The 15836-nt window shown below is 42.8% G+C and overlaps 1 protein-coding gene across 1 annotated transcript in view; it reads right to left on the bottom strand.

Moving 5' to 3' along the window:
• Positions 1–986: 986 nt before the first annotated feature.
• The window catches only part of SKAP1 (src kinase associated phosphoprotein 1), a 285276-nt gene continuing 270426 nt past the window's right edge, over positions 987–15836 (bottom strand). Inside the window, exons 12-13 of the mRNA XM_041727103.1 lie at positions 3740–3848; positions 987–1091 (exon numbers count right to left, since the gene is read on the bottom strand). Coding sequence (XP_041583037.1) covers positions 3747–3848 — 102 coding nt within the window. The 3' untranslated portion in view covers positions 987–1091; positions 3740–3746. The remainder of the gene's footprint in view (positions 1092–3739; positions 3849–15836) is intronic.

The raw sequence follows: 15836 nt of genomic DNA, 5'->3' as shown, positions 1-15836 counted from the left end.
ACCTCAGTTGTCCTCTTTTCTTACTTCTTTATTAATCAGACAAACAAAATGCTTCTTTTTTTAACTCCTGGGTCAGAAAAATCTGGAAATGAGCGGCTTGCATAAAATCTTTTGAGAAACTTGGAGTGCACAGCCAACATCCTACTTTGCCACCCCGTTTCTTTTGGCAATGTGAAATGGGTGTCTTACTGCAGGGCTAGAATGTGGCTGTTACAGAGGTGAGAAAGGCTACTGCCAACTGAGGGCTGCTCTGAATAGGCAGTTTCATAGATAAAATTTCTATAGCTGCTCAGTGGCCCATTTTTCAAGATTTCTCGCCTAGCGAATCTGGCCATCATAACCCTTACTGAGCAGTTACTATGCACCAGGCATTGTGCCAAGTGCGTTACACGTGTTGACTCTTTAATCTTCCTAACGACCCAGTGAAATGGACTACACCCTTCCTAAGGTGAGGAAATTGAGGCATAAAATGTCAAGTAGCTTGCTCTAGAGAGCATACATAGTAAATGGGGAACTGGGATTTATTCTCAGGCTGTCTGCTTCCAGAATTTATGTCCTTAACCACTCTGTCTTGTCGTCTCTTTAAGACACAGTTAACGCGAGTGCGAGGTACAGACCACAGGAAGAGGAACCGGGCTGATTCGCAGAAGCCCTCCCCGAAGCACTTCCCGCGCCGGCCCGCTGTTTGAACCGAAGGAACTCTCCAATGTGCTGACGCCAGAGGCTGCCTCATCTCAGAGATTCAGTACAGAAGGAAAAACCACCAAATAGGCAGCCAAAGGGAGTCTGAGAAGCCAACCAGAAGCAGGCAGGCCTGGGTTCCAGAGATGATTCTGCCCTGAAAGATCATCCACGTTCCCTCCTCTGTCTGGGGTTTTGTTCCTCTCTGGCTTTCCTTTTCTACTTTGTCTGGAGGTGGCAAGAATGCCTGGAACCAGCATTTTTGAGAACACTACATAAAGAAATTGGACACTATCACACACTGCTGGGAACCGAATATGAAGTTTATTTACGCTTTTCAAATCAGCTGACACAGCTCACAACTTCCTCCTCTGAAGGTTTCCTTGTCTCTCACCTTCTCTGTGACAAGCCTGTGGAGAAAGCAGAAGTGGATGTGAGACACGTTTAAAGGTGGGATGAAAAAACAAAGGTGGGATGAGCTATGACCTGCTGACTGCCTTTCCCACTTGTCTTACTGGCCCGTTTCAGTTACTACAAGCTGTCAGAGGCTTGGGTCTCTTCAGTAAGAAGAGTCCCTGGTGTTGGTGGGGTGGCTGGCATAGGGAATAGGAACTCCTGATGATCAGTTTCTCTGTAAAGGCAGGCCAGAGACTAGGCTATGTCTCCTGAAGGAGGGAAAATACATAGGTTTGCTCTTATGATTCAAGAAAAGATGGTATAAAAGGGTGCAAATTAAAGAGTGTCTCCCTCCCACCCTCACAGTCATGCAACCACTTCTATTGTCTCTGCCCTTCCAGAGATATCATCTACACACAGAAACAACTGGAGACTCCCCCTATACCCCCTCCCTGTAAAGTCTACACCCAACATGGGGCTTGAACTCATGACCCTGAAATGAAGAGTTGCATGCTCTATGGACTGAGCCAGCCAGGCACCCCTGGAGACTCCCTTTTCACACAAATGGAACAAATTAGGCCTACCCTTCTTTGCTGCCTTTTTATTTTTTCTTACCAACATCAGTGCAGAGAGCTTCCTTTAATTTTTTAGTTACATAGTATTTAATTCTATGAACATACTATAGTTATTTGGCTAGGTCTTTACTGAACATTTAGGTAGTTTCTAGTGGTTTGCTATTATAAAGTAACCTTGTGTGTATATCCTTTTCTTTTAAACTTTTATTTTTGGGAGATGCCTGGGTGGCTCAACAATTGAGTGTTTGCCTTTGGCTCAGGGCATGATCCCGGGGATTTGGGGATCAAGTCCCACACTGGGCTCCCCTCAGGGAGCCTGCTTCTCTCTCTGCCTATGTTTCTGCCTCTCTCCGTGTGTGTCTCTCATAAATAAATAAATAAAAACTTTAAAAGAAAAATATTTTATTTTTGGGTAGTCTCTACACCCAACATGGGGCTCAAAATTCACAACTCTGAAATCAAGAGTCATACACTCCACCAACTGACCAGCTGGGTGCCCTGTGTGTATATCCTTTTGCATGTGTGTAAATAGGATTTAATGTATAGGATTGTATAGGATTAATTCCTAGATGTAGAATGGTTGGATCAAAGAGAATGAGGAAATAAACAACTGTGTCATTAAATAAATGACAAAGTGAAGTAGAGTGACTATGTTTAGATTTGACAGAAAAATTCCAACCCTTTTGCCTTTATGTCCAGGAAAAGGAGTCCTCATCAGGAAAGTCAAAAGTCAAACCTTGAGCAACAGGCCTCAGCTGGCGCTTTATGGTTGTACAAGGATATCGCAGAGTAAGATCTTTACTTACATATCTTCCTAAATGAATCCACTCAGGGCTGCTGCACACTATAGTGGGCCCTGGTCTGGAAGATTCCAAGGCGAGTTCGTATCACGGTCATGCAAGTCATTCTTCACCCCCAGCAATAAAGGCTGTTCCCATTTTAGGCCAGAAGAAGGAGCTAGAGACATCATGCTAGCCTTAGGTGCCCTCCATGACCATCCTAATTTTAAGCAAAAACCACTGTGCACCCAAGCAACTCCTATTGCAACCCCACCCAAAGCAAGTACTCACTCCACTGTTTTAAATATGATGTGGTTCTTGCTCATAAAACACAAGCCATACTCTTTATTTTTATTTTTTGCCATACTCTTTATTACCTAAAAGTTAATTTGATTATGTTCCATAGGAATCCTCATACTGGATTCCTAGTTTTGGCCAATCATATGGTAATACATGGGCATTTGGAGAAATAGTGCTCTTTATTTGAGAGCTGGGGATAAAGAAAACCAGACCCATCCTTGTGGCAGAAATTCCTAGTTGTTCCTGAATATCCATTCTTCCCTTATTTATTTAGATTATTTATTCATTTTCATTAGAGACATAGGTAGAAGGAGAAGCAGCTCCCTGCGGGGAGCCTGATGCGGGACTCCACCCTGAGGCCCCCGAGATCATGACCTGAGCTGAAGGCAGACGCTCAACTGCTGAGCCACCCAGGCGTCCCTTCTGTTTTTATTTATTAATGAATCCTTTCCCCGCTCCACTTTTAATCTGGACACAGGTTCTACCTAGAATAAGTCTATCTGTCTGTCCAAGTTCTGGCCAATGGAATGTAAGCAGTGATGTGTGCAACATCTCTGAAATGTCCTTAAAACAAGTGGGTATGCCCTTCTTTCATTTTATCTTTCCTGCTGGGTAGGGTACAGACATGAGAGCTGGAGCTGGAGCATTCATCTCGGGCCATAATGTAAGCTTTGGAATGTTGGCCACACGCAGTGGAGCAAAAATAGAAGATATCCGAAAGCTGAATACCTTGGGTTATTTACCTCCAGATTTTTTCAGAAGAGAAAAATAAATTTCTATGTTAATTAAATTATTGCTATTTTGAGTTTTCTTTCACATGCAGTTGAACCTAATCCTTACTCACATAGTTCCCCAATTTAGGAAAAACAATTCCAGCCTCATCGTCTTTCAATGTAAATCACGAGCATCACTTTTGGAAGTGAAGAAAAGCCACTTCACTGGCAACTCTTATCCTTCACAGAGAAATGAAGGCATGACCAACAGATTTATTGGCAATAGTTTTGATACCTGGGCTTCATATTTCTTCCATTTCAAAGGCAGTGGTGAGATACTCCTTTGGAACAATCCCAATGAGGCTGTTCAGTTCTCCTACCCACCAGCCATACATGTTATACTCCTGAAATATAAAAAGATGACGGTTTAATTGGAATCCAATCATGTTTCCATTCATCTCTTACAGTGATTGCAGGGGAGATTCTGTTGGGTGGTTTCTTTGTCAACACTATCATTATGACTTGTTAACACCTTGACGGGATTATTACATTAAAAAAAATCTTCTAGAGGAGGAAAGCAAACTCTACTTTCATTTTGCCATCTTCCTGTCTCCATTTTAAATCTAGTACATTTGATGCTATTGCTGAACCTAAAGAGCATGTCTTTTATCAAGCAGAGTAGTATGGCTTCCTCTGAGAAAGTTGGGCACATCCTAAATACCAGAGCACTAAAGATATTCAGGGAGTCAGGTCATAGTTCAAATCAATAATATTTACCAAGCATCTTCTATGTGCAAAGTGCTGTTTGAGTTCCCATGAGATATATAATGATGAATCAGAGCATTGCTTGCTCCCTAGGAGCTTATAGCAGAGAGTAATGGGCTTTGGAGTCAGACAGCCTGGGATCCAATCCCCACTTGGTCATTTACTAGCTGTGTGACCTCACACTCTCCTAGCTTTGACTTCCTCTTCTGGAAGAGTAGGGATGTCATCTCTCCCCTATGTAGTGGGAATATAAATGTCTGATGCATAGTAGGTAGGCTAAACATTAGATTCTTCCCCCAGAAAAGGTGAGAGGTTGATAGGTACATCAGTAATGACAGGCGGACATAAGAGCCTCAGAAAGGAACAACTAAGAGAGGGAATGAGAAGGTGTAAAGAAGGGGTGGTCACAGGATTGGGAGTGGGGCGCCTTGAATACAGAAATGGTTTTCAAAAGCACAGCAGCTGTTAAACATTATGGGACTGCTTCTGAAAGCACAGAAAATATTTTCTTTCTTTTGAAGGAAGTAAAATTTAGGAATAAATAGGGGATATCATGTATTCCAGTTCAACCGGATTTGGGGTACCATGAAGCTAACTATCTTTTTACACACTTGGTTGTTGAATTCTACTAGGAAAAAAAAAAGAGAAAGAAAAAAAAGTTGGTGGCATAACAAAATTCCAAGTCACCTGGTTTCTTCTGGATAGCATATCTCCCCACCTCCAGCTCTGCTGTCCCCCCAGCCTAGCCGATGACCCCTTTTCCATCTTCAAAACGAAAAGACTTCAGATGTGTCAACCTTCAGCCACCAAAATAGGAACTTACCTGTATGGACAACCACCCCTGCTTCCCATTAAAGTGGAGGAGGTGTCCCTCCTCTGGTTAAAACTCTCATCAAGCGTACATAAGAGCATCATGTGTGCTCTTATGTCCTGCTTGTCATTACTGATGTACTTGTCAACCTCCCACTACTTCTGGGGGGAAGAATCTAATGTTTAGAGCATCTACTATGCATCAGACATTTATATCCCCACAACATAGGGAAGAGATGATATTATCTCCACTCTTCCAGAAGAGGAACTCAAAGCTGGGAGAGCATAAGGTCACACGGCTACGGTTGAAGACTATCCCTAGTGACATGCCCTTGTAACCCTTTCACTTTCTTTATTTCTTAGAGGTGAGGTTCTATGGAGTCTGACTTCTGCCTCTAATGTAAATGGCTCTTTCCTTCAGCATGAAATGTGTTCAAGTTTCTTTTGTCTTTGGAAACAATGATTAAATGGTCCCCACTGCCTGCCTACTTCCCATTTCTACTGATCTATGCTAATTCATGGTCAAACTTACTGAAAGAGTTTACTTCACTTTCCACCCCAACTTCTTGCTTTCTAGTCCATCTTCAAGCCATTCTACTCAGGCTTCTGCTTCTATCACTCCACCTACACTTTTTCTCCACAGTCTCCTGTAACCTCTTATTGCTCAAGTTCTTTTTTTTTTTTTTTGGATCCTTTTTTAAAAAAGATTTATTTATTTATTCATGATAGAGAGAGACAGAGAGAGAGAGAGAGAGAGAGAGAGAGAGAGAGAGAGAGAGAGGCAGAGAGAGAAGCAGGCTCCATGCCGGGAGCCTGACGCGGGACTTGATCTCGTGACTCCAGGATCGCTCCCTGGGCCAAAGGCAAGCGTGAAACCACTGAGCTACCCAGGGATCCCCTATTGCTCAAGTTCTATGATACTTCTCAGTCATTAACTTGCTTGACCTTTCAGCCATGCTGGCACTATGGACCCTCAAGAATGAGGCATTTTCTTTTCTTAGTTTTTATGATAAATATACTTTCCGGGCTTCCTTCTTACCTCTTTGGTTGCTTCTTCTCATTCTCCTTTGCAAGCTCATCTTTCTCTATCCTTCCTTTGGATGTGGTTGTTTCCAGCATTCTTTCCTGGCCCTCTTCTGACTTGATGCACTTTCCTTGAGCAATCTCATATACCTCTGCTTTAGCCACCGTGTCAAGGACTCACAACCATGGCTCCAGCCCAGATTTAAGCACTGGATCATAATACCCAAGTCATGTCCATCAAGCTGCTCAAACTCAACATATCCTAAATTTAACCCATCAGCCTGCCTCTATTTCCATTCCTATTCCCAGCCAGCTTTGCCCCGTGTGTTCTCCATCTTGGTGGATGGTAGCACCATGCACTCAGTTAATCAAGCCAGGAACTCAAGACTCATTTCCAGGTGCATCTTTTCTTCCAGTCAGTCCTTGAGTTCTGCTGATTCTGTTCTCAGAGTATTACTGGAATCTATCCACTTCTCCCCATTCCCATTGCCAGTATCCTAGTCATGGCACTGCCATTTCTCATGAGGACTACAGAAACAACCTCCAAACGGGTATCTGTATCTCCATTCTTGTTCGCCTCCAGTCTAGCCTGCCTTCATTCTGCAGCCAGAATAATTCTAATGCACGTTGATAAAATCACTGCTCTGCTTGAAACCTTTAAGTGGGTTCCCATTGCTTCTTGTCAATGTCTTCCTAAGGTGGACAAGGCTGTGCACAACCTGGTCCTGTTCACTGCTCAAAATTGTTATCTACCCCGTAAATTGAGTGGACCCTTAGTAAAACAGAATTTGTCTCGGCAACTCCCACAGGCCACGGGCCCTCTTACCTTACAGCTGTTCCTCTGCTTGTTTAGCTTCTACTTCCTTTCTCCCTTTCATGGGGCTCACTCCTAAGCAGCTTCAGATCTCAATTCTTGTGTTTCTCTAGACTCTCTGGAAGCCTCTCTTTGCCACTCTCTGTGTGGGGGCCCCAGCTATGTACTGTGTACTATGCCCTGGGCTTCCCTGGGAATGAGTTCATCAAGCTGCCTTGTATCTAGCTGCCTGCCTTTGTCTCACTGCCAATCACTAGGTGGAAAGTTCTGTGTGAGCTGGAACTTTGTTGGTTTTGTGTGTTCTACTCCCAGCACTCAGCATGGTATCCGGCACAGAGAGGGGCCAAAAAATACTTGTTAAATGAAGTTATGAAGAAATGAAGGGAGCAGTGGGATTTATTCTTTCAGTTGAGCAGATTTAGTTACAACCAACTCCAGGATAGTCCCCTGGTGATTGAACTGGCTGTGGCAGGAAGAGCGCAACTGCCTCTGGAGACAGTTTCCCCAAATGGTTCCCTAAATACCATGGAGAGGGGCTCACATGCCATAACAAGTGAGACTGGGTTGATCCTAAAAAGAACAAAGAATTTACCTTTGAAGAGCCCGTCTAAAAAAATAAAAAAATAAAAAAAATAAAATAAATGAATGTGTCTATCGCCCAGCCCACTGTCTCCACACACCTGATCGTTCCCTTCCTCCCCCAGGCCAACCTCTCCCTACACACTATCTTGTGGGAAATTACCCAGAGCTCCTCAGCCTCTGTCCGCCACGATGTTTGAAGCTCGTCTCCGTACAAGTTATGCTATTGTCCATTTTCCAACACTGAAGTTAAAGCAGTTTCTGCCCTAGTTTCCTTGTGGTGTTACTTTTTGCTTAGCATGTTGCTGGCACGCCATTTCCACAAAGCCTTGCTGTGAGGGGGAGACACTCTGTCCTCCTCTTGCACTGTTACTCACACAAACCCTAGCTTTAGTTCTTCTGCGACCTCACAGGCAGAGAGTGGGCACAGAGCTGTCTGATAGCCTCCTGACCAAAGTCAACTTGCTGAAACAGGTGTGAAGTGTGGTCTTCCACCTGCCATGTGGCGTCATCTTTATCACCTGAGGAGCTCAGGCCGGGCATTCCCTCCCTAGGGACTGTTCAAGACTCCTGACTTGGACTCATGCTTCTTAGCATCGGCCTTTAGCCGTAAGGCCGGGAGCAGGGGCCAAGCCTTGGGAAGGTGCTCTCTGCCAACCCGCAGCAGAATGAGGCTCAGCAGGACACCTGCAAAGACCAGGCTCCCAGTCCGCGTGCTCTTGCTCGAGGGGAACACTGACCCTGCCTACCGCAGATGTAGAAGCCCCACCACCGTGCCGAGAACCGAAATGAGTGAAATCAACTCTCTGCCCTTCAAAACAAAAGAGCGGGCAGGGTGTAAGGAGGATGGCACAGTCTCAGAGCCCGTAAGTACCCTGCTGTGGGAGCCTAGGAGCTTAATCAAAGCACCTACAGGTCTTGGGATCTGACTGGCTTTTCCAGATTTCATCCCTTGGCTGGAAACCCAAAAAGGGCTGCAGGGCTAAGATGTTTAAAGCATGAATGGAAAATTTCTAGCCTCCTCTTCCACTACCACCTCCCATGCATTGCTCCAACCCAGTCTGAACACCACGAGGTATTTTAAAATAATTTCTACTTTGATGAATTGCTGGGGAGTCCACAATTGCTCATAATCAAAGGGAGAAAAATGCAAATGAGATCCGGCCGAGAACTATCACCACCAAACGTTTATTTCACTGCACAGTGCCAAAAAGAATTAAAACAACATTAAACTCACAGCAATCATGTTTAAGCCCTCGTTTCCAAGTGCCAAATTGCACCACTCTGGATCATACAGATGTTCGTTAATTATGCTAATTTTTATTAAACTATTAAAATGGAGAGAGTACTGGCTCAGCCAGGCAGACCCCAGCTCTGAATGAACTCTGCTCTTGTCTAGAGGTGCTAATTTACTGCATTTTTATTAAGTTGCTGATTCTTGGGTTTTAGTTTTGGGATGGCAGAGAGAACTGAATTCATGGGATCAACATTTTCAATAAAGTTTGACTTTTCCTGTCCAGATGTTTGGAAAGACCAGAAAAATGCTGAGACACTCCGGGAGACCCGAAATCCTCAATGCGGAAGTGGTTCTCCCTCCAAGGTGGGGATACACGCCTACCACGGGAAGGGATCAGAACTGTACAGGTGCCCCACTCTTTATACATACTGTGTCTGGTAGAGCTAAGAGGTTAATTACACAGCATTGTTAACTGAAGATGTCTGAGGTAAGAATTTAAAAAGCTGTTTTTAAAAAAGCAAACAAACCCTTTACATCAGCACTTGCACTACTGTCACAAAATCTTTTTAGAAGCTCTTCATTCAAAAGTAGTGCAACGTGGGGCTTATTCTCATCATAAACATTTCTAGGCTTGATTAGATATCCGTTTCCCTCAACACCAACCTTGTTCCACCTCCTTGAACTCCCCAAATGAAGGAATCTTATAAGTGAAGGTTGGCTACTTGGACTCCCTTATCTGGTTGGAGAAGCTATTGGCCTAGATGAGCAGAACATTGAGTGAACTTGAAATAGACACAGCACTCACCATCAGCAACAATCAAAAGTGTTTATGGGGGATTGCACACTGCCATAAAAGGATTTATGCTGCTAATCTCCATCAACAAGGAAAAAAAAACAACTCAACCCTACCAAACCTGCCATAAAAAGAACAGCAAATTCTATAAACAAAAAGCAGTATGGCCACCAAGCACGGGCATGTCGCACAGCTTGACTCTGCCTCCAGTGGTTTCCTATCGCTGTTTATGGTTTCAAGACTATCACGGACCTCCTCGGTGCTCCTCCTGTCACAGGGCCCTGAGTCCCTGTGTGGTGCTGCAAATACCCTGTCAGTAGGTGTCACGGGATATCAGGGGGAAAAACAGCAGGCGCCTATCATAAGCCTTAAAAGAGATTAAATACCCCTACTCCATGATTGCTGCATTTTAATTTCTCTCCTCCCTGCTGGTTCCTATTTGTATAAACTCTTCCATGGCTCCCCTGGAGTAGCACAGACATGACCTGGAATGACCATCCTGTCTTGGGATGAGAATTCAATTTCTAGGCTCAGTGAATCCTAGGCTGTTCCAACAAAAAGAAAGCATCATCCTCTAAGGGCACAGATTCGTAATCTGGAGTCTGTGAACCCTTGGCCGGTCCATGGATGGACACGGAGGGATCTTTGAACTCCTTGAAACTGGTGTGAAATTTTGTGTGCACCTGTCCATGTGTCTTGTCCTTGGGATGAAGTCCAAAAGTTTCATCAGATTCTCAAAGGGTTCATGAACCCTCTACAGTTTATGAACCAGCAACCTAGGGGGAAAATATAATGATTTTTATGGCCTGGCTCTGCACTTTTGCCCAGTGTGGCCAAAAGTGTGGCTGCCCTTCCCCCAGCTTTAAAAAATACAGTGAAAGGAAATCAAGAATCCTTGTTTCTGCCATGCTAGGGTTCTCAGGTGTCAGCCCTCCAGCCACACAGTCTGTTCCTTCTTCTAAGGCTGAAAGCTGACCAAGCTTGCTCATTCCTTTTAAGGCACCATTGCTCTCTCTCTCTCTTCTTTTTTTATTGAAGTATAGTTAGTATACAATGTTATATTACTTTCAGGTATACCACTAAAGCACTCTCTCTTTAGCTGTGACTTAAAAGTTGAGGTATCTTCTTAATAGCTCCCATTCAGATCCATGTGATGGCTTTTGGAGCAAGCCGCTTGACATCGTCTGCCCTGAGAATGTTCCTAATAGAAATGTTCTCTTTTCACATTGAATTGGGCCTTGATAAGCCTCCGTGGAACAAGATTCCCAGAAAATGTCTCATACTTTTGTTCTTTTAACCATCAAAGTTCACTATATCAGTGCTTGTAAATAAGAGAATTCTTCTTCAAGAGAACAATCAATCAGCCCCTGACATGAAAGATCAATAGAAGGTTGATATATGTATGGGAAAGGCCAATCAATCACAGAATTATTGGTTTATGATTGCTTATTTCTCTTATCAGTGCTTGTGCATCCAACATTATCATTAGCAAAGATGGGAAATTTGAATTCCTAAACAGAGTAGACTGTAATATTCCAGGGTCAGCCAAAAATACTGTATTTTTACTCTGGATTGGCCCACAGTTTCTCTACTTCTAAAATCCAGCTTTGGAAATTTAATGCTTTCTGAGGATATCATAAATTATTAAATAAATTGAGGGCTCTAACTCAGCACCCTTCCAACTGCTGAGAAAAGCAAGGCTGGAAACAGGGATTGTTCACTAAAGACAAGCAGGTGCCCGTTTTTCAGCATAAGTGGTTTTGTGGAGAGATTTTGCAGAAGGGAAAAGGAAGTGGTCAGTCGGGTGGATGGTGGATTAGTGGTGTTGGAAGCTGTCAGAAGACCAGAGCTCAGCGCTCAGCTGAAACCTTGGGTAGCTTGGCAGCCTCCTTGGGCTGTTTGACACCATGTTTTAGGTTCTTGGCAATCATTTTCTCTTTTTTCCATTATTCAGAGTTTTGGTCTATCAATCATAATAAAAATGAATCATTGAATTCGCCTCAACTAAACTAGTTTTATTTATTGTCACATTTCAGGGAACTTGCTAACCTGGAGGTTGGTTGGCCTGGGCTAGGGAGGAGGGAAAGGTATGTGAGGTTAAGAAAGGGGGTGCAGAAAGTCTGGGTGGTCAGTGACAGCAGCTGGGGGGCACATGGTGACAACTGTATAGCTAAGACTTGAATCTTTTGAAGAGAAATGAGTTGGCTAGAAGGGAGGTGGTTCTGAGCACTGGAAGGCAAGGGGAAATTCAGCCTCAAGCCCAAAGCTCATGTCTTGAACTGGGGTGTGGGTAGATAATGACTGAGTCACAATGTGCACAAACTGGACATTGTTGGTGATGAAAGTGTGTGTGCAAAACAGAGTGTGCGCGAGAGAAAAATCATAGGCTGTGAAGGTAAGAGGGAGGGTGGAAAGATAATTGAGAAAGAAACACACAACTTGAACTTTGCCTAAAAAAAGAGAGAAAGGAGAAAGGGAAGGTAAACACTCTGCAGATGGGAGAAAACAAGGTGCCAAGCGCAGAATTCAGGAACAATAGAGACAGCACCATTTCGGAGCTGATAGAATTGTGATACCATGTGAGACCGGCGTATTAATATGTATTCCATAAACTGTGCGGCTCGCAGCTCTGCACCGCTCTGTTTTGCTCTGACCGCAGTACCAGCCTCAGGCACCACAACACAATTTGGAAACAATGTGACGGAAATGTTTAATCTGCTCGGCCCATCTGTGCTGCGTATTTCTCCAGATCTCCCTGAGAGAGGCGCCTTGAATCTCCACATTGCCTTTAATATTCTCCTAAATCACCTCCCCACTGCACTTCAAGGGCCATTGCTACAATATCACAGGTTCATCTAAAGTGCAATGGGGGGGGGGCGGGGGGGGAGGCACAGGCCAGGGTATTTTTTATTTTAAAATAATTTCCAGAGATTGTCTTTTCTGCTTCCTTAAAAAAAAAAAAGAAAAAAAAAAAAAAGAAAGAAAAACGTTATTCTACTATTGCCGTAAGGTTATTGAGGTTGTTTGGTACAAAACAGGGTAGGATAGAGTGGAATCATTCTCCAAAGAATTATTTTTATTAATCTTGATTCCCTCAATTGGACATGGGAGGGGGTGAGCAGATGCTTGTTTTCTCTTATCTCTTTTTCTTGCACTTTGCTAGGGTGATGTGTTCATTTGGGGCGGGTGCCTCTTCTGCTTTATGCTCTCCTCATTGAGTATTGGCTTAATCCTGCCCTGCTCCAGACAAAGCCATCTTGTTCAGGACAGGTGTACATTTAGTCCCCGGTCAACCAAATGCCCTCACCAGAAAGGGACACCGTATATATTACAATTTCAGCTTCAAATCTTAGGTTTTTCTCTCTTGAAGGTATAGATGTTGAACGTCAGATTTCCACCTCTTCCCCACACTTGATTTTGCCAGATTCAGTGATTTGGGGCTAGAATGTAGGAAGCTGGGGTGAGTTTCAGAGAAAGAAGGGATGACAAGTCGCCAACGTTCCAAACCTTAGACAAATGAAAGAGAGTTGCACATCACCAAGAAAATTAGGATTCCTTTTGCTTTGTGAATTAAAGAAATGAATAATTTAATCTTCAAGATTGTTCCGGCGAGGGAAAGGCAACGTCCCAGTTGCGGAGCCCTACAGCCTGTCGGTGTGTTACATCATCTGCACACATAGGCGTTTCCATGACAACCGCTTATAGCTTCATTTCCTGGATCCCTCTAGGGGGTGTCACAGCCAGATCCACCTGCTTTTCACCCTACCCTCGGTGGGGTCATGGTAAGGTCGCCAGAATAAATGAACGCGGGTACTAATGATCTGTTTACTGCTGTTTATGCTCTGTGTGTGTCAGGGGCACGCACATTTAGAGAGCTCATTATGGTTGCAATTAGAATGCACCATCGCTAGATATTTAACTCCTTTTTCTTTTAAATTAGCATTTTAATAACATTCTTTGAGCAGAGAAACAAAATGACCATTTTTCACGGACAAACTTCTAGCTGTAGGTGCAACTTTAATGGCAAAGTTGCGAAGGGGAAAGAAGGGAGGGGGAAAAAAAGGCCATTTTTACTACTTTCACCCTCCTCCTTACCAAAAGGATATTTTTATTTGCTTTCTAACACACTCAATTTCCTAAATTTGTTTTGAATCCAATTATTTTGGGTGGTTTAAAGTACCGCACTCTTGTTGGACGGAAATTAGCAGCGATTGAAATTAACTTTCTATGTGACCTGTGAAAGGGGCTAAAATAATTACAAGTGTATATAAGAAACCCTCTCTCCAAAAGACCCTTGCTGCAGGATCAGGCTGTGATCCGCTGATACCATTATTGGAATATCTTTATACAGTAACCGCAAGGGCTATTTTCTTTAAAAAGGTGATTGTAATGATTGTTTCTGTTGTAAAATTCTTAGGATTATCTTATAGAGGATAAATGATGGGAAAAACCTGTCATTATTGGGAGGAAGAATGAAAATAACAGTACAGCATCATTTGCCATTTGAAAATGGCCAGATCTTGGAGCACCAACAAGCAAGAGAGATAGAACAAGAAAGATGTGATGTAGAGACCCACCCAGTCAGAATGTCCACAAGGCACTGCTCTTTTAGGAATCGGGCAACACCTTTGCTAGGTGTTTATAGATGCTCTGTTTGTGGAAAGTACAGTGAAAAATAACAATTTGAATGTTTCGATTATCTTTCCCAGTCTGTTCCATTTTCATTATTTATTTCCTATAAATCGGGACCTTGCTGAACATAATTCTACAGACAAGGAGGTGGATGGGACAGCCTGTGTGAAGGAGGAGATAGATGGTGGGTACGTGTAAGACAGATGCTATGCGTTTATGAAAAGGAGCAGTATGTCTGCGTGTGAACATCCACAGAGTAGAGCAAGCAAGCGTGTAAACTATAATGGGTATTTATAGGTGAAAAAAAAAAAAAGGTGCAAGGAAGATTGTATGGGAACAAGCACACCGAGCCTGAAAAGGGTCTGCTTTTTCTCCTACCCTCTTGGAATCCATGTCCAAGGTCTGCTAAGATGTCCCATGCTTGCTGCGGCTCCTGTGAAAAGTCAAGCCTTTCCATGACAACAGACGGGGGAGGGGGGGGGATTTCACAGCCAGAGGACCCGGGAGGTCAATAGTTGAAAAGCAAGAATTAGAAAGCGAGATCGAGATCTCTATCGACATCAAAACAATCCCACTAAAAACCCCCAGAATGATAGAAGGAGGAACATATTTAAAGACACAGCAGGAAAAAAAAAAAAGAACCTTTATAAAAATGCAGGTTTAAAATGTTTATGCTGTTGTATCAGCCTAGTTGCACCTTAGAATCTGCCATTTCATAAATAAAATACGGATGGCATAGACTATAATTTGGTGATAGCTACCCCAGGACATATCTAGATGCACTTGTGTTATTTTAATTAAATACTGCATTATGGTTTGTGACAACTACATAGCTACAGCGTAAATGAATTCGGAATTAAAGTGTTACTTAGGCATCCAGTAATTTTTGTTTCATTCCTCAGTTTTACAAAGCAAATAGCTATAAAATCAAGATGTTTGTTCATTTACAGATGGAGCAGGATTGTTGTTGCTGTTTTTTTCTCCCTAATCCTCACGCACAAAAAGAAGACAGAGCTCAGACTCTGGCTCCCAACACTCTTAGCTTATGAGCCACATCACAAAGAAAAACACATCCTCTTGACTATAATGTGAAATGCTGAATATTAATTGCTGGTATTATGCTTATCTTTCTAGCCGGGTTCTGTCTTTTAACAATTATTCTGATGGGCTGCAGTCTTGCACCGCCAAGAGATTTTTCTCCTTTGTTTAACAGCTAAAAACCTATTTGATTTGATTTTATTAAAAAACAATCTTAAAGTTCACAATGCTCCTTGGAAGTTTTAGTATCTGGAACTCTTCCCAAATGCAGAATATTAGTGGGAACAGAGAAACTGCCGAAGCTCTTCGCTAAAAAAATGATGGACATTTCTGCATCTAAAAGAAAAAATATTTTTCATTCTGGCAATATTAATATTTCCTTAATGAAACTAGAGAGGGTATTACAGTTTGATATAATCAATTGGTTAGTTTAAATGTCACTTCACCAGCAAATCATGAGAAAGGTTCAGAATATTCTCATCTAACAGGCACAGATTTTCGCTCAAAATTAATATGGTAGGGTAAAGGATTTTTGTTCAGATTTGAGGATCTAATTGTATCTTTAATGTGTCATATGTCAAGATGAAAGTTTTTAAATAGCAAGTTTCCTGAAACCATTGTCTATTATTTCTGGTTTGAGAATCAATATAATCTTTTTATTAGCCCTTAAATACCATACGTCTGGCAATGTCTGCTAATTC

Source organism: Vulpes lagopus, chromosome 12 (assembly GCF_018345385.1).
Source record: "Vulpes lagopus strain Blue_001 chromosome 12, ASM1834538v1, whole genome shotgun sequence".
Classification (NCBI taxonomy): Eukaryota; Metazoa; Chordata; class Mammalia; order Carnivora; family Canidae; genus Vulpes; species Vulpes lagopus.
The sequence above is the reverse complement of the archived record's forward strand: the minus strand, read 5'-3'. Positions and strand labels throughout refer to the sequence as shown.